At 36.7% G+C, this 22,013-nt stretch overlaps 1 protein-coding gene across 3 annotated transcripts; it reads right to left on the reverse strand.

Annotated features, from left to right (window-relative positions):
- Positions 1–203: 203 nt before the first annotated feature.
- On the reverse strand, positions 204–16,435 carry LOC115518272 (NKG2-A/NKG2-B type II integral membrane protein-like). 3 transcript variants are annotated; one of them, XM_030321688.1, is made up of 6 exons: positions 15,536–16,415; positions 15,138–15,269; positions 14,623–14,676; positions 13,928–14,079; positions 3,690–3,793; positions 3,011–3,455 (listed from the first exon to the last, which is right to left on the reverse strand). In XM_030321688.1, the coding sequence occupies exons 1-6, from the start codon at positions 15,720–15,722 to the stop codon at positions 3,335–3,337; spliced, it is 750 nt and encodes a 249-aa protein (XP_030177548.1). In that variant the 5' UTR covers positions 15,723–16,415; the 3' UTR covers positions 3,011–3,334. The 3 variants fall into 3 exon arrangements, with proteins under 3 accessions (XP_030177551.1, XP_030177548.1, XP_030177550.1); XM_030321690.1 differs by having other exon boundaries at positions 15,138–15,215; positions 15,536–16,410; XM_030321691.1 differs by lacking the exons at positions 3,011–3,455; positions 3,690–3,793 and adding an exon at positions 204–2,597 and having other exon boundaries at positions 15,536–16,435.
- Between the last annotated feature and the right edge of the window lie 5,578 nt (positions 16,436–22,013).

Here is a 22,013-nt window from a genome sequence, read left to right on the forward strand (position 1 = left end):
GTAATTCCAACTTGATTTCAGAACAGGAAACATATATACAGAAAAAAATTACTCTAGTGCGCATACATGATGCGTATTGAATTTCTCACCTTTTTTAAGTGCAAATTTCTTTAATGTATATGATCAAAATCGTTGTCAAATTACATTTCTGATGCCTGGCTCTTTCACTAGCTGGAAAGAAGAAGACAATTATATGGCTTTGGTTTTATTGGAAAATGCCCTTTATTGAACATTGGGAAAAGCAAAATATGAAGAGATCACAGACAGCACGACCTTCATGAGCTTGGGCTTTATTTTAAGGATCTGTAGGCATTATGTTATTTATTATTATCTGTTCCTCAGAACATCCTATGAAAGTGTTATAATTCAGATTATCACAACACAGGTGATGGCACAAAAGCTTCAAGATCTTAAGCCGAAATACCTGAGAGAGAGTGAATACTTATGGGCCAAGAAGTACTGTTCAAATAATCTTCGAGTAACTATGAACAAGATCCTCTTTTTATCATATTTTCCTTCAGAGGAACCTGAGACAGAGCAGTTCTGTAACTGAGCCCCAGGGCTAAGAGTGTGCACTTAGAAATTACATGAAGTGACCAGTTTCACTGCCAATGTCCTTAGACTGTATTTCATTCTGCTTATACCTTATTTGATCAAGGACCATGGTGAAAGCATCTAAACCCCCATGTTTGGCACTGTACAAAACTGCTTTACAAGGATTTTGGGCACAGAAGCAAAAAATCCAGATGGGAAGGGAAGAGAGTACTAAATTTTAAATCTATTTCCCGGTAATTTTCTTTTACAAGCTTATCTATCTCATGAAATGTAATAAAAAAAATCCCTATGGCTACAATGTTAGATTAGGTTATTTTCAGTGAATCTACATTTTTTCCCTCTGACCACTTTGAAAAGAGTATACTCTACAGACAACCATGAGAAGTTGGCCCATGTGATTTGTTTTCACAATATAATGTAAGGATGTGATCACTTGTTTTCACAATATAATGTGAGTGGGAATGTGATATCTTATGAATTCAGAGACCGGGCAATAAGAAACCCATTTCTGCTAGCTGTTACCTCTGGTATAAAAGATCATATACCATGTAGCCTGGTCCTCTAAGAATGAAACCTATAAAGAGATCTGAGCTGAATCTGTATGTAGTCTGCAGTCAAGTGCATGCACGCCCAGCCTCAATCAACCCTATCATAGCCCAACCACAAACAGGTGAAAGAAAAATAAATGCTTAATTTTCAATGTCATTGTAATCTTGGGTTGTATGAAACACAACTTTAGTAATTAGTTACAGCTACCATTAACAATTATTCATATTGAATGTTCATATAATTTTTCTAGAAGAGCATAAGGATTCTGTACAGAGAAAATAAAGAATATATCTATCTCCACAAACAAAAGTATATATGAAATATGAATTTCTTTTGCAAGTAATTATCGAGTTTAAACTCTCTCCTTCTTGTAAGTGATTTGGGCTGGAAATATCTCTGAGTCATTATCAACTTACTCAAGTTTATCTTGAATTCTGGCAATAACTAGCTGTTGGACCCATGCAAATATCTGTCGATTTTAATTTTTTGTTTTCTCCATTATTTAGCATTTTATTTTTTTTGCATTGTTGTAAAGACTGTGAGAAGTGTGTGCATAAAAACATTAAAAAAAACTAAATCTCTTCCAAAATATCTGAACCCAGGTGAAGAAAACAACATATAAGACACTGGTTATTATCCAATTAGAAACCAATTTCTACCTTGAAATGAGTGTAACCTTTGATCGTGTGACACCAAGACAGATTGGGAGAGTACACTTTGGTTCCATTTTCAGAGGAAGTGGGGCCGATCTGAATGGCTCTTATACACCAACTCTGTGGTTGTTCCATGTTAACCCCGAGGGGCCGTTCATTTAGTACTCTCATCTCCAAATCCACCCTCAGTGCCCTGTTCTCAGATAACGGTGTAAGATCCTATCCATTTTCTCTCTGGTCATCTCACATGAAATTGACTTTTGTCAGTAAGAGACAATGGAGAGACAGTGCAGCAGAAAGGGCTCTTCTTCCTGGTCTCATGATATTTTCTCTCCTTTGGCCACTATGGCTTTGTTGCGAGGTGCATGCTTGCAAGAAGTCCTGTGTATTCGTCCTCCAGCAAGTTCTTATACCAATCTGTCAGTTTCCTGCCTTCTGGCCTTTTCTCCTGATGCTCTAACAGGGAGTTGTTCCTGTTTGCCAGTCACAGCCTGAGATCCTTCCTCACCAGGTTCAGGCCGTGGAGTGTGGAGCTGCTCTGTCCCAGGCCATTTCAGTGAGCGTGTCAGCCGTGAAGCTGTGTGTAGCCACATCGTCTTCAATGGCATCTGAATCCCATCTTCAGAGAGTAGACCTGGCTTCAGTGATCCGTCCTTTAATTCTATGATATTATTTGTAATTTTCTTTATTTTAGTAGGCTTTCCTCTTCGTAAACTTTCCCTTCCAAGCAGATAGTAACTGTTTACCTCAACTTCCCCTTGTTTCTGTCTCCTGCGTTAATTCTGACTCATACCTTTGTCCCCCTGGGTTGCTCAATTCTCATTTGAGGCCTTTTAAGGGCTAGGAGAAATCAATTAAGTTGGAAATGTAAGTGGAATTACTCACTTCATTCAGAATTTTACAATAATATTATGATTTGTAACTTATATATAATTTGTTTTACTAAATAGCAAAAGCTTAAGAAATGAGTGATATATACCTGAGTATATTTTTTTACATTAATATAATTAAATAGGAGAAACAGTTCTGTGACACCAATGGTGAAGTCTCAGGTACACTTTGGACTTTGGGTGATATATATGCATTGATGTGGATTCATCCTTTAAAAATTTTTTATGTTTATTTATTTTGGAGAGAGACAGAGACAGAGACAGAGCCTGATTGGGGGAGGGGGCAGAGAGAGAGGGAGACACGGAATCCGCAGCAGGCTCCAGGTTCTGAGCTGTCAGCACAGAACCTAACATGGAGCTCAAACCACAAACCGTGAGATCATGACCTGAGACGAAGTTGGACACTTAACCGACTGTGCCACCCAGGCGCCCCAATGCAGACTCATCCTTGGTAAGAAATGAAACCTTCTAGTGAGTGATGGTGATAATGGGAGAGTCCATGGATGTGTGCAGACAGGGACAATATAGGAAATCTCTGTACCTTCCTCTTAATCTTGTTGTGAACCTAAAATTACACTAAAAACCATCTCTTAAAAATATGCAGAGAAAAGGATTGGATGGTTTTTGAACTAATGAGAGATGTATTCTTTATAAATGATGAAATAGCATTATGCCAAAATGAAGCAACTAAAATGCCTGGTGCTTACAAACATACAGTCTTATTCCAAAGCAGGGTGCAAAACCAAATTTTTTAAAATAAAAATAGAAATATGGACAATTCTTGTCACTCTTTGAAGATACTGACAACCTGAAATAGAAAGAATTATACCTCATTAATCTTAACAATATATACCGAGGTATTTTGTTGAATAAACCATTAACTTGACTAATAGTTATATACCTCAATCCGAATATTTCCCATACTATTCTTCTATGGAAAAACATCAACAACTCTGTTTATCTGATTCTACACATATTGCTCTGTTTCTTTCAAAGATTAATCCTTGTAAGGCATAAAATACAAAGTTGTCAAGAAACTTACACTTTGGAAGAAAACGTTAAGGCTTTTGGCTGCACAGATGAACTATGATGGCTTTTCTGGGAGCCTCTAATCCATACAGTATAAGAGAGTAATTTCGACAAAAACTATGAGAAAATAAATTTCATTAGAAGTCAAATACAAGCTCTTATACTCAATTAATTCTGTAAAAGCAAATAAAAGTTCATCTTTTCTTCCTTTATAGAAGCTTTCAAATTATAATATAATGTTATGCACTGGACACTAAAGTATAAAATTATCTTAGTAAGACTAAGTGAAGAGGACAAACTGACCGTGAAAACAATTTCAGAGTTTAGAAAATGGATCACAGGTAATAACACTTATGAAATACGTACATTGGAAAAAATCCTGGAGATTCAAGTCAGAAGCACATTTGTCATCTTCTCGCCTAGGATGCTCCCGTGCCTCCCCACCTGCCCACCCCTGGCTCAGTGATAAGAAGACTGCAGCTGTTACAACTGGGAGAAGCTGCAAAGAGCAAGGGTGCTGGGAGACCTGATCAGCACTGGGGATGGGGACAGGTACCCATTGATGTTTGAGCTCCAAGTGCTGATTTTGCTCGGTAATGATGAAGAAAACCCATTCTTGTCCTGGTCAGAGCTTGCGGTGTTTGTGTCAAGCACTGTGAGCCCCATAAATACAATGGAAAGATACTGGATGTGAGAATATAACGGAAGAGTTGACATTGGCTCTCTAACACTCTTAGCTGATGGAGAAAATATGCACAGATGGAGAGGAGACTAAGAGGAACCCGGGAGAATGTAAGAGCACAGGAGGTCAGAGAATTGGTAGTAAAGTTATGAACAGTCCCTCCCACACTCAGGCACACGTGTGCAGACCTCACATTGTGGAAGGTGGAAGCCTACTGACCTGCAGTGTTTGAACACATCCTTTCTAAAAAAAAAAAAAACTAATAATTAACATCAGAGCTACAAAGTCACATGGTCATAAAGTAAGCAATAAGAATTGGGAAAAATTGAACAAGACTATCAGCAAGGGGACTTTAGTGGAGAAGATTCTGCCATAAAGTTTTTGCACACAAAAAAATAGTAAATCTAGGGGTGTTGGGTGGCTTGTTGGTGAAGCGTCCAGCTTCGGCTCGGGTCATGATCTCCCAGTTGGTGAGTTTAAGCTCCGCGTGGGGCTCTGTGCTGACAGCTCAGAGCCTGGAGTCTGATTCAGATTCTGTGTCTCCCTCTCTCTCTGTCCTTCCCCTGCTCACACACACACACACACACACACACACACACTCTGTCTCAAAAATAAATAAAACATAAGAAAAAAATTAAAAATAATAAATCTAGGAAAAATTAAATAATGCGTGTTTCCTAAATGATATTTTAAAAAGTGTCTATCTAAAAGTTAAAAAATATGATGAGAAATTGGAAAATGTCTTCCAACAAAGGGAAAGCATAGGTCAATAGAAACTTCTACTGGGATAAGTTGTTGTACATATTACAAAAAAAAGTATTTAAAAGTCATATTTATTGTACATACTACAAAAAAGTATTTACAAGTCATATTTATAAATATATGTAAACTACACAGAAAACTGAGTTGAAATAATTACATGAACATGTGATGGCAGAAATATAGCAAGTAGGAAAGATCAACAGAGAAATAAAAGTATATGAAGAAACCACAGAGAATCTGAGTGAACAAATACATACCTGAAATGGAAAATTCACTGAATTTCCTCTACAGAAAATCTGGGATGTGATAGAAAAGAACTGATGAAATTGGAGGAGTAACAAAATTTATTTATATCTTTGGATGAGACAGAAAAAAGAGAAGAATTTACAGAATTCAGAGACTTTCAAAACAGTATCAGGAAAGCCAGCATAGGTCTAAGTAGTATATGAGAACAGCAGAGGCAGAAAAAAAACAGGACAACGATCATAAAGTGCAATGAATGAACAACTTACTAATATCATTTAAAATATTTATAGACACCAGAAACTTAGCAAACTGCTACCAGAATGAACACGTACAAATCCATGTCTCATGACATCATAATGAAATGACCAAAGAACACTGGCAAATACAGACGAAGAAATACACTTGAGGGAAGAGAGTGGATTGTGAAGTGACTTAAGTCAGTGTGAAAATCAGGGATGGGTGACATCTTCCACCTCCATCAGCCTTATGCCACATTATCTAGGACAGAATCCATACCCCTGCCCTGCACACTAGTTCCGACTAGAACGGGATACAAGCAGCAAGATGAAGGAACAGAAAGAGACAGACCCTAAACCCCCCATGGAAACAATCCCTTAAAAATATCCAGACACAAACCATGTATAATCAGTCTAATCAGTTTTGATAAAGGTACCAGGACGATTCAGTAGGGAAAGACAGCATCATTCAAAAAGGGTGTTTGGAAACGAAGCAACAGAAAGACAAATAAAGAAACTGATCCCATTCACAATTGCACCAAGAAGCATAAAATACCTAGGAATAAATCTAACCAAAGATGTAAAGGATCTGTATGCTGAAAACTATAGAAAGCTTATGAAGGTAATTGAAGAAGATTTAAAGAAATGGAAAGACATTCCCTGCTCATGGATTGGAAAAATAAATATTGTCAAAATGACAATACTACCCAAAGCTATCTACACATTCAATGCAATCCCAATCAAAATTGCACCAGCATTCTTCTCAAAACTAGAACAAGCAATCCTAAAATTCATATGGAACCACAAAAGGCCCCAAATAGCCAAAGGAATTCTGAAGAAGAAGACCAAAGCAGGAGGCATCACAATCCCAGACTTCAGCCTCTACTACAAAGCTGTAATCATCAAGACAGCATGGTATTGGCACAAAAACAGACACACAGACCAATGGAATAGAATAGAAACCCCAGAACTAGACCCACAAACGTATGGCCAACTCATCTTTGACAAAGCAGGAAAGAACATCCAATGGAAAAAAGACAGCCTCTTTAACAAATGGTGCTGGGAGAACTGGACAGCAACATGCAGAAGGTTGAAACTAGACCACTTTCTCACACCATTTACAAAAATAAACTCAAAATGGATAAAGGACCTAAATGTGAGACAGGAAACCATCAAAACCTTAGAGGAGAAAACAGGAAAAGACCTCTCTGACCTCAGCCGTAGCAATCTCTTACTCGACACATCCCCAAAGGCAAGGGAATTAAAAGCAAAAGTGAATTACTGGGACCTTATGAAGATAAAAAGCTTCTGCACAGCAAAGGAAACAACCAACAAAACTAAAAGGCAACCAACGGAATGGGAAAAGATATTTGCAAATGACATATCGGACAAAGGGCTAGTATCTAAAATCTATAAAGAGCTCACCAAACTCCACACCCGAAAAACAAATAACCCAGTGAAGAAATGGGCAGAAAACATGAATAGACACTTCTCTAAAGAAGACATCCAGATGGCCAACAGGCACATGAAAAGATGTTCAGCGTCGCTCCTTATCAGGGAAATACAAATCAAAACCACACTCAGGTATCACCTCACGCCAGTCAGAGTGGCCAAAATGAACAAATCAGGAGACTATAGATGCTGGAGAGGCTGTGGAGAAACGGGAACCCTCTTGCACTGTTGGTGGGAATGCAAATTGGTGCAGCCGCTCTGGAAAGCAGTGTGGAGGTTCCTCAGAAAATTAAAAATAGACCTACCCTATGACCCAGCAATAGTACTGCTAGGAATTTATCCAAGGGATACAGGAGTGCTGATGCATAGGGGCACTTGTACCCCAATGTTCATAGCAGCACTGTCAACAATAGCCAAATTATGGAAAGAGCCTAAATGTCCGTCAACAGATGAATGGATAAAGAAATTGTGGTTTATATACACAATGGAATACTACGTGGCAATGAGAAAAAATGAAATATGGCCTTTTGTAGCAACGTGGATGGAACTGGAGAGTGTGATGCTAAGTGAAATAAGCCATACAGAGAAAGACAGATACCATATGGTTTCACTCTTATGTGGATCCTGAGAAACTTAACAGGAACCCATGAGGGAGGGGAAGGAAAAAAAAAAAAAAAAAAAAGGACGTTAGAGTGGGAGAGAGCCAAAGCATAAGAGACTGTTAAAAACTGAGAACAAACTGAGGGTTGATGGGGGGTGGGAGGGAGGGGAGGGTGGGTGATGGGTATTGAGGAGGGCACCTTTTGGGATGAGCACTGGGTGTTGTATGGAAACCAATTTGTCAATAAATTTCATATATATAAAAAAAAATTGGAGAAAATAAAAGGATACCAAAAAAATAGACCCTACAAGGAATAATCAGAAATGGCCAATAACAAAGCCAATATTCTAATGACAAAGTAAGTGTTAAAACAAGAAATATTAGTAGAAATTAAAAGAAACATTTCAAAACGTTAAGGCTGTCAATATAAGAGGAAGATAAAACAATTATAAACATAACATTATTCACCTAACAACAGAATCCTTAAACACATGGAATAGACATGACAGTATTAGAAGGATAAATAGACAACTCAATGAGTTTAGTTGAAGACTGAAACCTTTTCTTTCAGTAAGACCAGCTATTCACAAAATCAGGAAGACTAAGGAAGACTGTCAAAATACTAGGAACTAGCTTGACGTAACTGACGTACATAGGAAGAGTTCCAGGGCATCGATAGGGATCAAAAATTTTGAGGATGGAAATATTCAAAGTATTTTCTCTGAAGACAAAGAAATCAATGAGAAGAAACAATGGAAAGAAATCCAGGAAATTTCCAACACGTGGACAGTGATAGACTTCTGAAAAATTTACCTTTCAAAGATGAAATCTTTGAAAATATCTTGTGCCGGATGACAGAAATTACCTTGTACTGGTTGATAATAAACTGAGAATACATCATAACTTTTAGGATGAAACTAAAGTCGGGTAGAGACAATTTTGACCTTCGTCAATTACGCCACAAAGGAAGAACATTATAAATGCACGGTCTAAGTTGCTTCCCTCTCAAGAAGCAAGAAGAGAAGGGCCACTTAAGGTTATAGAAGGAAGAAATGATACACATACGTTTAGCTAAAACCTGACTGTAAAAGATGTGTAGTAGAATAAATCAAAGAAGCCCCAAATGGATCAATACCCAAATATCCAAGAACGTCAGCAATAGAATCACTGAATACATTGTAGTAGAATCCGACAACAGAACAACAAAGAGATGTGGACAATTTACAACCGGTGCAGCTATAGGGATGAATCACACAAGTTTACCTTCACCTGAAAATGCCAAAAATACAATATGCATACCGTATGATTCCATGTATATAAACCGTTTTTAAAATGCAGAAAAGAACTTGTTAGTGGCATTTTGCAATGCTGGTAACATTCATTTTCTCATTCCATGCAATGGTCACACTGAAAACTCAGCCCGTCTATTGGCATGTATAGCTGTGATCCATCTGTATGTACATTACACCACAATAAAAACTATCAGAGGAGGGGCGCCTGGGTGGCGCAGTCGGTTAAGCGTCCGACTTCAGCCAGGTCATGATCTCGCGGTCCGTGAGTTCGAGCCCCGCGTCGGGCTCCGGGCTGATGGCTCGGAGCCTGGAGCCTGTTTCCGATTCTGTGTCTCCCTCTCTCTCTGCCCCTCCCCCGTTCATGCTCTGTCTCTCTCTGTCCCCAAAATAAATAAACGTTGAAAAAAAAAAATTAAAAAAAAAAAACGTTGAAAAAAAAATTAAAAAAAAAACTATCAGAGGAGAATATTATGAAGAAACGCAAATATATTTAAATGTGATTCCTCTGATGAAGAAGGCACCTGAAAAAACTAATATTTATTCTCATTTTTAAAAAGCCTTTAGAAAGGGGCACCTGGGTGGTTCCATTGGTTGAGCAACTAACTCTTGATTTTGGCTCAGGTCATGATCTCAATTTGTGAGTTGCAGCCCTGCATTGGGCTCTGTGTTGACAGCGGGAACCTGCTTGGAATTTTCTCTCTCTTCCTTTCCCTCTCTCTGTCCCTCTCCTGTCCACTTCCCTCTCACACAAAATAAATAAATAAATGTAAACATTTTAAAAAAACTTTAGAAAGATACAAATGAATAGGAAACATCCAGGAAGATCCTGAATAGATAAAATAACTCTGAAAAGGAACTTGTATAAACTCACCGTTTACCAAAGGACAATTTAGGGGGCAACTGGGTAGATCAGTCAGTTGTGCTCCTGCCTAGGTCATGATTGGATTGTTCCTGAGATGAAGCCCCAAGGCAGGCTCTGTGCTGACCCCCTGCCCCTCCCACCATTTGCATTCTCACTGTCTCAAAATAAATACATAAACATTTAAAATAAAAAGGAAGGTCTTTTTTTAAAAAAATTAAGCTTTATTTATTTGTGTGTGAGTGTGAGAGACAGAGAGAAAGAGAGAGAGAGAGAGAGAGTTAGTGGAGGAGGAGCAGAGAGAGGGAGACACAGAATCCAATGCAACCTCCAGGCTCTAGCAGTCAGCACAGAGCCTGACGCAGGACTCAAACCCATGAACCGCGAGATCATGACCTGAGCCAATGTTGGACGCCCAAATGACTGAGCCACCCAGTCACCCCCAAGAAAGTATTTAAATTATGAAACTAACATTAAAAAAAACATAAGGACACTAATTAAACACATGAGAAAGTGCAAAATTTGTACCCACACAATACGAAATTCAGATTTCCAAAAAATGCACATTCATTGGAATAGTATAGTCTTTTCAATAAAGGCTGTGGAAACAATGGAGTATCAAATACTATTAATAATTATATACTTTATACACTATTAAAACGCTCAAAATTGATCACACATAATTGAAAACAAAATCTTTCGAAAAAAAATTTTTTTAATGTTTATTTATTTTTGAGGCAGAGAGAGACAGAGCATGAACGGGGGAGGGGCAGAGAGAGAAGGAGACACAGAATCGGAAGCAGGCCCTGGGCTCTGAGCCATCAGCCCAGAGCCCGACGCGGGGCTCGAACTCACGGACCGCGAGATCGTGACCTGAACTGAAGTCGGAGGCTTAACTGACTGAGCCACCCAGGCGCCCCTAAAACAAAATCTTTCAAGACGTATTATAAAAAGTGCATGACCTACAGTTGGGCAGAGATATTTTACACAAAATACCAAGAACACAATCCATAAAAGAAGAACTTGATGAAGTGTAGTTCATCAAGATAATGTCTGCTCTTTGAAGAGAAAAGAAAGTCATAAACTTGTGAAGAAACATGTACAAATCATACATCTAATAAAAGGCTTGCCGCCAGGGTACGTAAAGAGTTCTCAAAATACAATGAAACAAAGTAAAAATATTACCAAAATATTTCTATAGATACTTCACCAAACACCATGTGGACGTGGCCAATGAGTACAGGAAAAGATGCTCAACACCATTAGTCTTAGGAGCATTCAAATGAAAACCACCCCAGACCAGACTTTCTGTTCTGGAAAGATAGACTGGATAGACTTTTCCCTATTCCTCCCACCAATACAGCTACAATCCCTGGGTATTATTCCTAAGACAACATAGAGTCAGAAAGATAACGAGAAAGACGACAGATCCCAGCCCTGGAGACCCAAGGAATGACATGGTGGTGAGCTCCCCGGAATTTCCCTCTACCTCACATAGACTGGTGTCAGAGAGCCTAACAAACCACAGACACCAACAGGTACATACCCAAGTCTCCAAAATATTTTTTCTCTCTGGTCAAAATGACAGATAAAAGGCATTCTAGAAAGGCAGAAAAGTTTTAGACACTAACTGGGTGATTCTAATAAAAAACCATTGACTATCCACCAAAAATATCAATAGGCATCCTAATCAAGACTTTGTCTGATAAAGGAAAACTAAGAAAATGTATCACCACCAGACCCACTCTGAAAGAACTCCTAAAGGGAATAAATGGTAAAAGAAGGCATTTTGGATCATAAGGAAGAAAGAGAGAAGAAAACTAAGAATAAAATTCTTACTAGGTTAATGGACTTTCCTTCACCTCCTGTGTTTTCGAAATTGTTTGATATTTGAAGCAAAATTATCAGTTGAAGCAAAATTATAAATTCCATGTGATTCTCAAAGTAAGTGGAGAAATAGAACACTTAGAGTATAACTGGGACATGGTAAGGGGTCATAAAGGCAAGTAAATCTCTACATTTTACTCAAACTGCTGTGGGTTGTGATGGACTGTATAGACCGTGATCTATGAATATATACTTCTCTATATAAAGATATATAATATCTATATTATTTATGTAAAGTAGATTAGAGAATATGTATACATATATAGCTTTATGTATATAAAATTATTGATGAAGAAAAGACCTACTTTGCTATAAATGATGCTCCATCACAGAGGTAATGATGTAGAAAAATATAACCTTCACTTTTATCTCAGCATCAGAAATATAGCATCACAAAAAATAAATTCTATTTGGATAATAAACCATAATTAAAAGTTAAAAATTAAGTAAATAAAGAAAAAGGTAAATGCAGGAATATAATAGAGGAAATTATATTCATGAACTTTCGCTAACTCCTCAAATAGGTCCGTAATAATCATTGTAACACACAAAATGCTAAGTAGGACCATGGTAACATTAAAATTCTATTCATTCCAAAAAGAGAGAAAGGAAAATGAAGAAGGAGGTGGGGAAAAAGAAAAGAAAAGAAAATTGACCAAAGAAACTATACGGCTTAAGGTACAATGCTGAGTGAAATAAGTCAGAGAAGGACAGATATCATGTTTTCACTCATATGTGGATGTTGAGAAACTTAAGAATAGACTGTGGTGTAAGGGAAGGGGAAAAAAATAGTTACAAACAGAGAGGGAAGGAGGCAACCCACAAGACACTCTTAAATACAGAGAACAAACTAAGGGTGGATAGTGGGGTGGGGGATAGAGGAAAATGGGTGGTGGGCATTGAGGAGGGCACTTGCTGGGATGAGCATTGGGTGTTGGATGTAAGCCAATTTGGCAATAAATTATATTTAAAATAAATAAATAAATAAATAAATAAATAAATAAATAAATAAATAAAAATTCTGATCATTAAAGACTCCAGTATGAGAGTGAAAATGCAGATGCAGGTATTTGCATCTTAAAAGCTCAAAAAAGAGATCATATCTGAAATATGACAAAGACTTCTAAGAAGTGAAAAGAAGACACCATCCTGGAGAAATGGGCAAGAGACACAACCCAACACTTCTCATTCTCACAAAAGAGAATAGCCTTGAGATTTACAACCCAGGAAAATGGTACTGTTTCTAACCATCAGAACTTTTAATTCATTTTTCTGAGACTGCTGAGCTTTGGATCAAAGGCCTATTTGGTACAACATATTTTACACCATAAAATAGAAAAATATAGGGATAATTTCGTATAGTGAAATATACACATATCTATGACTGTGCAATTTCCTACTAATGCTTACAGGGAAGCGTAGTATAATTATACATAAATACAATCATTTTACATTTATACATCATTATTTTATTATGAAAACCATATTTATATTACATAGTTATAATATGTATATTATATATATTATGTAGTTATATATGTTATGTAGTTATATATATATATATGTAGGTATATATAATAAGTGATTATGATATGTTGAGGAAGACATAGAAAAGAATTTTCATAAAATTTTACTCATAATATCCACATATTAAAAAAAACTAAATTTCTGAGAATGGTTTTTAAAATGTCATATTCATATAAGACAGCAGTGAAATTTCACAAACTATAGACATATGTGTTTATATAGACACATTACAGATAGTATCTGGGAGAGAAGGGAGACACACAGAAAAATGCACATTGAATGATTCCATTGGTATAAAGCTCCAAATAAACAGAGATATTTCATAAAATGAAAATGGGCAGGCCTGATAAAGGCTCTAAACTTCTGTCTCATGATGTAATTTGTAACTGTGTGATTCTATTTTGTAATCAATTTGCACAATCATATGCCTAGTTTCCTTGATGTGTTGTAAAATTAAATGTAAAGTCTATTTCAGGAAAAAGAGCATTTCTAGAAACACAGGTTTCTATGAAAAGTAAGACCTAGAAATTATCAAATGTACATTAAAAGTATAAAAATGTAAATAATGTGTCATAGAGTCAAACCATGGAATATTAGACTTTAAAATATGTAAACTATAAATACATATGTAACTATGGATGAACTCTACAAGCATAATATTAACTCACAAGCTTTTAACAGAATCTGGAAACATCTTGAAAACTTACCTCATCCTCTTCATGATCATAGTAGAGCAGGGTAGAATTCTTAGAAGCACAAGACGTCAAACTCTCGTTCCATGATTTTTCCTCAGTGCTAATATAATAGCAGTTGTTGGAATACGTAACCCACTCTTTCAGACAATGACAACAGAGACACGCTGGAGACAGATTATGAGATATTATCCAAAAAGCTTTGACTATTACAAAATGAAAATTTACATACTGTATATGGATACACATACGTGTACATAACATATTCGTAGACCCTCACAAGCTGGTAAAAGTAAAGCAAAACACACACACACACACACACACACACACACACACACTCAGAGAAGAGTCAGGCTTTCATCCCCTAATTTATTGTGCCCATATAAAGCAAACACAAAAATGTCCATCTCTACATGTCCTGAGAGTCAGTGAACAAAACCAACTTTATGGAATGATTTATCTTTTATCATGTTATAGGAGGAGGGAACGTGAGGCAATTGTTAACAACGGGTACAGTAATTTTAAATGAGTATTTCTTAGTGTTGTTGCCTGAGAAGTAATACTCTCCTATAATCATTATTTCTGAAAGTTCATTAGGGGATTTCCTAATTCACTTTTCCCAAAAGAATCTATTATCCTCTTTGCCTAGTTGAAGATAGAGCTAAAATAGACACGAAACTAATATCAGAACTTTGCAAGGGATGTTGTACCTTTGTGGATCCTTGTTTCCAGGGATGTTTTGTTCTGTTCTGGTCCTTCAGTAGCTAGAACATTAAAGCAATTATCAAAAAACATAATATTCAATGAAATAAATCATAATAATTTGAGTTTCCTACTTTAAAATTGGGTGTGCTATTTTACAGACAAATTTAATGAAGTAATGAACATGAGGGAGGAAATACTTCAAAAGATTAAAGAACCAAACCTCATCATCTCTTACAATATTTGGTTTAAGCAATCTCAAGAATTAATGAGTATTTCACCATAAAGTCTCTTCTATGACTTGCCTTAGAGTTATTAAATCCAAATATATGTTTAATTCTCCCTAAATGTATTCTGTTATTTCTACTTTAGATAACCTCTAAATAATCATTCCACACTTAGAGCATGCATTAAAAATGCGTTAAAATGAGATAATAAATTCAAAGTATTTACACACTATGTCGAGGAACTAATGATCAGTAAGGTGAAATATTCCCTTTTAGTCATTCAAACACGTACTTACAGGGGATAACAGCTATTTTTACCACAGTGGACATCAAGATGAGGCAGAGGATTCCTAAGATACCAGCAATGAGCTTCTCTGGACATGATGGTGAGTAGTAGGAAGAGAAAGGCAAACACTGAGAAAGGATGCCTGGAAACAATCATTTACGAGATATACAAGCAAGAGAACCAATAATGCACAGGGAATCACATACAATAACCTGCACCTCAAACCCATCACTATCATTGGAATCTTCTCTCAGAATATACCAATGCATTCAATTCAATACCATATTCCAACCTCCAGCTCTGGTCCTCACAAATGAAAACTATGTGAAATCCTATTCTTTCCCCACACACCTGCACCCTACCTTCACATCCTAAAACAGATATACCTGCTTGTATTAAATGTTTTACCTTTGCAGGGAGAGTTCTTGCCATTCCCTTGAAGGTCCCGAGAAGCATTTTGAAGATTCAATTCTGCATAGGTTATCTCCTCCTCGGTTACTGAAATGGAACTTTTCGTGCCCTTAGGTTGCACTTGCTGTCTTTTTGAGCCCTTAGCATGATGGAGTTCCGCATAAGTCACGCCTTGGTTGTTCATGTCTGCAGCTGAGTAGTGTCAGCTACAATGTGGATGAAACTGCCCTGAAGGTCTTGATCAAGAGTGTGTGTCATGTGCTGACGACATTGCTAGTCCAGTGACACCGTGTGGGGTGCAGGGTGAGGGATACTCCTCATTTGCAGTTGAATAATGTAAAATCTGGTACTAACTTCCATAGAGCTTGAAATAAGTGTTTCATGATAGAATAAATGTTTTTTATTTACAATAATAGCACAATAATACTGATTGGAAAACATGTAAGGCACTAAATTAGTGAAAAAGAAAGGAATTCATGAATAATAATGTCCTCATGAATGTAAGGACAGTTTCCACAGACATATTTCAACACTATGAGAATAACCAGGTTAAAATTAAAATGCTGTATTAGAAACAAAAGTGTTGCACCATTTTTTGACAATGTTAAAGCCATTATTGGTTAAAAATTAAGTGCTCTAAGATGGGAGAATATTATTTTTAGCACATGTAGGAATTTCCTGTTGCAAATGACTTTTATTTGTGGTTTTAAGTTGTTTCCAAAAGTAATGCAGTACTATCAAAATGATATTTTATTTTGAACATCTGGTTAGTTCTGAGAATTGTTAAATTTTAGAAGAAATATTTCATATGTTGCAAAATGTTACATGGCACAATAAGTTATCCAAAGCAGGAACAACAGTGGAAACAGAAAACAAAAAACAAAAAAACATTTTTAAAAGAAGACTTAATGAACATCAAACAGTGACAACTGATTTAATGTCAAAGATATGAAACCTTTATGATAAATAAAAGGGTAGATCATTTATGGAGGAACACAATTGTTACAAACTTCTAGAAAGATCTTATTTCAAAGGCAGTGAGGGTAGACTCTAGTTGTACAGTTATACTAATAAATCACGTAAATGTAATTTCACACTTCAGTCAATGAGCTCTGCAGTCAGTGAACTCTGGAATTACTCCTGGCTCTCAAAGTGCAAAGTATCACCTTTAAAAATTCTTTCATGATGAGGCACCTGGGTGGCTTGGTCGGTTAAGCGTCCAACTTCGGCTGAGGTCATGAACTAATGGTTCATGGGTTGGAGCCGTGCACTGGGCTCTGTGCTGACAGCTCAGAGCCTGGAGCCTGCTTTGGATTCTGTGTCTCCCCGTCTCTCTGCTCTTCCCCCACTCGCGCTCTCTGTCTTTCAAATATAAAAAATTGTTTAAAAAAATTTTAATTATTTCGTGTCTAGCTATCTCATTTACTAATCTAAAATAGGAATTAAAATATGTAGAATGTGATGCATATAAGGCACTTAAACTCAATCTGTTCTAAGATCTCAATAACATATTAGTTATATTAATTATTTTTAACCCAATAATTGTTTATCATTAGTGATTCATATCATTTAGACCATGTAACATAATTCATTAGACAGGAGTGTCTTTCAGTATTGAATATCTTTCTTGGCCAAGTTTTGTTCAATTTTATAAAAATTCTTTGGATTCTTTACAGTTAAGTTTAAGTTAGCATTTTTACAGAAGGTACCTCATTGTGCATTTTATAAAAAATCAAACTGCTTTCATTTATTGAAGTAAATGTATGAGGAATTACATTTGACCTATATGATATAATGGATTCATTTTAAGAATCTATTTTTAAAGGCTGGGTAAATATCAAATAATATGTAATATATCATTGATGACAATTGATGACAAATCCAAATTAAGTGTCCTTCGTCATGTTGCTTATTTGATCTCACCCGAAATTATATTGATTTACAAACCCAATTATGCATATGAATATGCTCTTAATGACTTCTCCACAGGCAAGAATTTGAACATTGTAAGATCTCCAACATATTTCATGCTCATTCTTGTTTGTTACCCTGACTTGTTGGAATGCAGATACCAATGTTCTCTGTGATTTCATTGTATATTAGCTGTGTCTCAGATGCATCCCACCAGCATTTATAATCTCCCACTCACTGAGGTGACTACTAGAAAGGCAGGACCGTGGTGACACATACCTTCTGTTGGCCAGATAGTCATGCATCGTCCAGAGGGAACCAGGTTCCTCTTGTAAACAGAAAATATCTGTGGTCTTCACAGCCTGCCAGCCCTGTGAGAGCTCAGAGTGAGGCAATAATGGAAAAAGTAGATTTCTTATCAATGAGTCACTTCAAATTTGAACAGGAAATTCTTACTCTTGGGCTATTTTGAAGACACTTTATCTCCTCACACACCTCCAGAATGTAGACGCTTTGAGCTGGCAGTGTGTCATTTAGTTTGTCCCTCAGCAAATACCTCTGACAAATTTTATGTTCCACGAGCTACTGGGGTCAGAGACTTAACCACCCAGGCTGTTCACTTGCTTCCCTCTGAATGACAAACACTGAGGATTTAGGCCTTGTGTAAAATATCTTAGATGTTTAAGTTTTACTTTTAGACAATTTTGCTACATCTTGATATTATGTCCTTTTTCTTCTGTCCTTATTGTGTCATTTCCACTATACCAAAAATATTCTAAAATCATCATCCTATCGACAGATATTTAATTATATTTGACACTAATAGAGAAGATTGACTACATTTTCCATTTTATTGTAACCGTCATAAAGACATCAATTTCTGAATTTATCTCATCAATTTTCTACCTTAGTTTTTAATATAGCTACATTCTATTTTTATTATTTGTAAACAAGTTTAAGTTACTGCTAAAAAAAAACAAATCCTGTGGGAAAGATAAAATATTAGACAATATTGAACAATAGCACTGTATGAGATATTTGAATATTAAATAATTATTCATTTTATTTATTTATTCCTCTTCCAATGATAACTAGGTGCCTGTATTTTAATGGGAATATTTGTCGGAAATGAAAAAAAGCCTAAGTCTAACTATGTAGAGGATAATTAACAAATGTTTAAAAATTTCACTTAACTCAAAATATTGGAGTAGGACAGAGAAAGTACTTTTTTATTTTTTTAATGTTTATTTTTGAGAAGGCAGGGGTAGGGGTGGAGAGAGAGGGAGACACAGAATCCGAAGCAGGCTCCAGGCTCTGAGCTGTCAGCACAGAGCCCAACGCAGGGCTTGAACCCACCAACCAGGAGACCATGACCTGAAGTTGGATGCACAACCAACTGAATCACCGAGGCGCACCTCTCATTGTGGTTTTGATTTGCATTTTCTAGATCATTAGTAATGTTAAGCATCTTTTTATGTGTCTATTGCCTATCTGTTTATCTTCTTTCAAAGAATATCTATTCAGGTCCTCAGTCCATTTTTAATCACTTGTATAGGTTCCTTTGGTGTTGAGCTGTAGAAATTCTTCATATATTTTAGACTTTAACCTCTTGTCAGATATATAATCTGCAAATATCATCTCCCATTCAGTAGGCTGCCTTTTTGTTTTGTAGGTAGTTTCCTTGGCTGGGCAAAATCTTTGTAGTTTGCTGTATTATTTTTCATTTTGTCGCCATTTCTATGAAGACAGACCCAAAGAATAAAGATGACACCTCCCTCCTACAGTTTATTACCTACACTTTCTTTAGGAGTTTTATGGTTTCAGGTCTTACATCTATGTCTTTAATTCATTTTACATTTATTTTTGTGTATGTTGTAAAGAAACAGTCCAGTTTTGTTCTTTAACACATAGTTTTCCAGGTTTTTTAAATTACCATTTACTGAAGACTCTCTTTCCCCCTTTGTCTCTTCTTGCCGTCTTTGTCATATATTAATTGACCATATGGACAAAGGCTTATTTCTGGGCTTTCTGTTCCATTCCTTTGTTCTATGTGTCCATTGTTGTGCCATACTGATTTGATTGCTAGAGCTTTGTAGTATAGTTTGAAATGTAAGGCCATGTTTCTTCCAGTTTTGTTCGTCTTTCTAATGATTGTTTTGAATATTCACAGTTTCTTGTAGTTCTATACAAACTTTTAGATAATTTATTCTAGTTCTGTGAAAATGTTATTGGTGTTTTCTGTGGGGGGCCGCGCCCCAGCGCCAGGCTGAGACCGGGTCGAGCAACGTTCCCTGTTGACTTAGCCAACCCGGTGGTTCCCCCTCCCATTCCCCCACTTTCAAGGGCATACGAAAGCCTTGTCAAGGCTGAGAAAGTTAATTCCTGAAGCCTGTGGTCTGCAGGTGTTGGCAGTAATGCTACCTCCCTTTTTCTACCCCGAGTCAGATAGACACAAACATGGGAACTGTGTTTTGCTAGCAATCTATCAACAAGGTCTTGTGACCCGTTCAGAAAGTTCACAAGGTACACAGAACTAAATGTTTTGGCTGGCAGTGATCATGTGAAACCTGTTTATTCTTCGAATGACCTGATCCATAAAAGTCTTATATTATAAAAGATTGTGTACAGCAACAATAAAGCTGTCACTTGGGCCATCAGCCCAGGGGACCCTCCTGTTCCCAAACTTTCTCTTCTCTCTTTTTTTTCTTGCATTCCCCTACCCTCAGGACCCTGACCTCGGTGTTTGTCACGCCGGTCGCGACAGTTTTCATAAAGGATTACATTGAATCTATAGGTCATTTTGCATAATATGGACATTTTCACAATATTAAATCTTCCACTCCATAAGCATAGTATATATTTTCCCATTTATTTATTTGTATCAATTCAAATTTCTTCTATCTATGGCCTATGGGTTTAGAGTATAGGAATTTTACCTCCTTGGTTAAATTTATTCTTAAATAATGTATTCTTATAAATGCAATTATAAATGCAATTGTTTTCTTAATTTCTCTTTCTCACAGTTTTTTTACTAGTGCATAGAAATCTAATGATTTCTGTATATTAATTTTGTACCCTACAACTGATCTGATTTAATTCATTAGTTCTAACAGGTTTTTTTTTGGTGGAGTCTCTCAGTTTTTTATCTAGAGAATCATGTCATTTGCAAATAGTGGCTATTTTGCATTTTCCTTATCAATTTGAGTGTCTTTTATTTCTTTTTCTTTTCAGATTTCTGTGCCTAGGACCTCCAGTACTATGTTGAATAAAAGGGATATGAGTGGACTTCCTTGTCTTGATCCTGATCTGACAGGAAAAGCTTTTGGCTTTCCATTATTGAAAATGTTGTTAGCTGTGGGCTTGTAATATATGGCCTTTATTCTGTGGAGGTGTAGTCCCTCTCTACACTCTTTGTTGGGGTTTTTACCATAAATCAATGTTGAATTTAGTTGAATGCTTTCTCTGCATCTGTTGAGATTACCACATGATTTTGATCTTTCAGTCAGTTAATATGGTGTGTCAAGTTGTTTGATTTACAGATACTGAACCATTCTTGCATATATGGAATAAACCCCCCTTGATCATGCCGTATGATGTATGGTGGAATTCTGTTTGCTAATATTTTGGTGAGAATTTTTGAATGCGCATCAGCAATATGGGCCTAAAATATTCTTTGTGTGTGTGTGTGTGTGTGTGTGTGTTGTGTCCTTGCTTTGTTTAGATATCAAGGTAATGTTGTCCATGCAGAGGTAATTTGGAATTTTTCATTTGTCTTAAATTTTGGGACTAATTTGACAAGTGGTTTAAGTCTTGTTTAAAAGTTTGGTAGAAAAGGCCATATTTCATTCTTTCTCATTGCCAAGTAGTATTCCATTGTGTATATAAACCACAGTTGCTTTATCCATTCATCAGTTGGTGGACATTTAGGCTCTTTCCATTGGCTATTGTTGAAAGTGCTTCTATAAACATTGGGTACAAGTGCCCCTATGCATCAGCACTCCCGTATCCCTTGGGTAAATTCCTAGCAGTGCTACTGCTGGGTCATAGGGTAGATCTATTTTTAACTTTTTGAGGAACCTCCACACTGTTTTCCAGAGCGGCTACACCAGTTTGCATTCCCACCAACAGTGCAAAGGGGTTCCCGTTTCTCCACATCCTCTCCAGCATCTATAGTCTCCTGATTTGTTCATTTTAGCCACTCTGACTGGCGTGAGGTGATATCTGAGTGTGGTTTTGATTTATATTTCCCCGATGAGAAGTGATGTTGAGCATCTTTTCATGTGCCTGTTGGCCATCTGGATGTCTTCTTTAGAGAAGTGTCTATTCATGTTTTCTGCCCATTTCTTCACTGGATTATTTGTTTTTTGGGTGTGGAGTTTGGCGAGTTCTTTATAGATTTTGGATACTAGCCCTTTACCTGATATGTCATTTGCAAATATCTTTTTCACATTCCGTTGGTTTCCTTTGCAGTGCAGAAGTTTTTATCTTCATGAGCTCCCAATAGTTCATTTTTGCTTTTAATTCCCTTGCCTTTGGGGATGCGGATAGAACTGAAGAGTGTTAT

Source organism: Lynx canadensis, chromosome B4 (genome assembly GCF_007474595.2).
Source record: "Lynx canadensis isolate LIC74 chromosome B4, mLynCan4.pri.v2, whole genome shotgun sequence".
In the NCBI taxonomy this organism is placed as follows: Eukaryota; Metazoa; Chordata; class Mammalia; order Carnivora; family Felidae; genus Lynx; species Lynx canadensis.

Excerpts from the sequence above, each read along its gene's own strand:
- LOC115518272 (XM_030321688.1), bottom strand. The coding sequence starts at position 15,722 with ATGAACAACCAAGGCGTGACTTATGCGGAACTCCATCATGCTAAGGGC. Across the intron at positions 15,270-15,535 it reads CAAGAACTCTCCCTGCAAAG|GCATCCTTTCTCAGTGTTTG; the intron begins GTAAAACATTTA and ends GATTGTTTCCAG. Across the intron at positions 14,080-14,622 it reads GGAAACAAGGATCCACAAAG|CGTGTCTCTGTTGTCATTGT; the intron begins GTACAACATCCC and ends ATCTGTCTCCAG.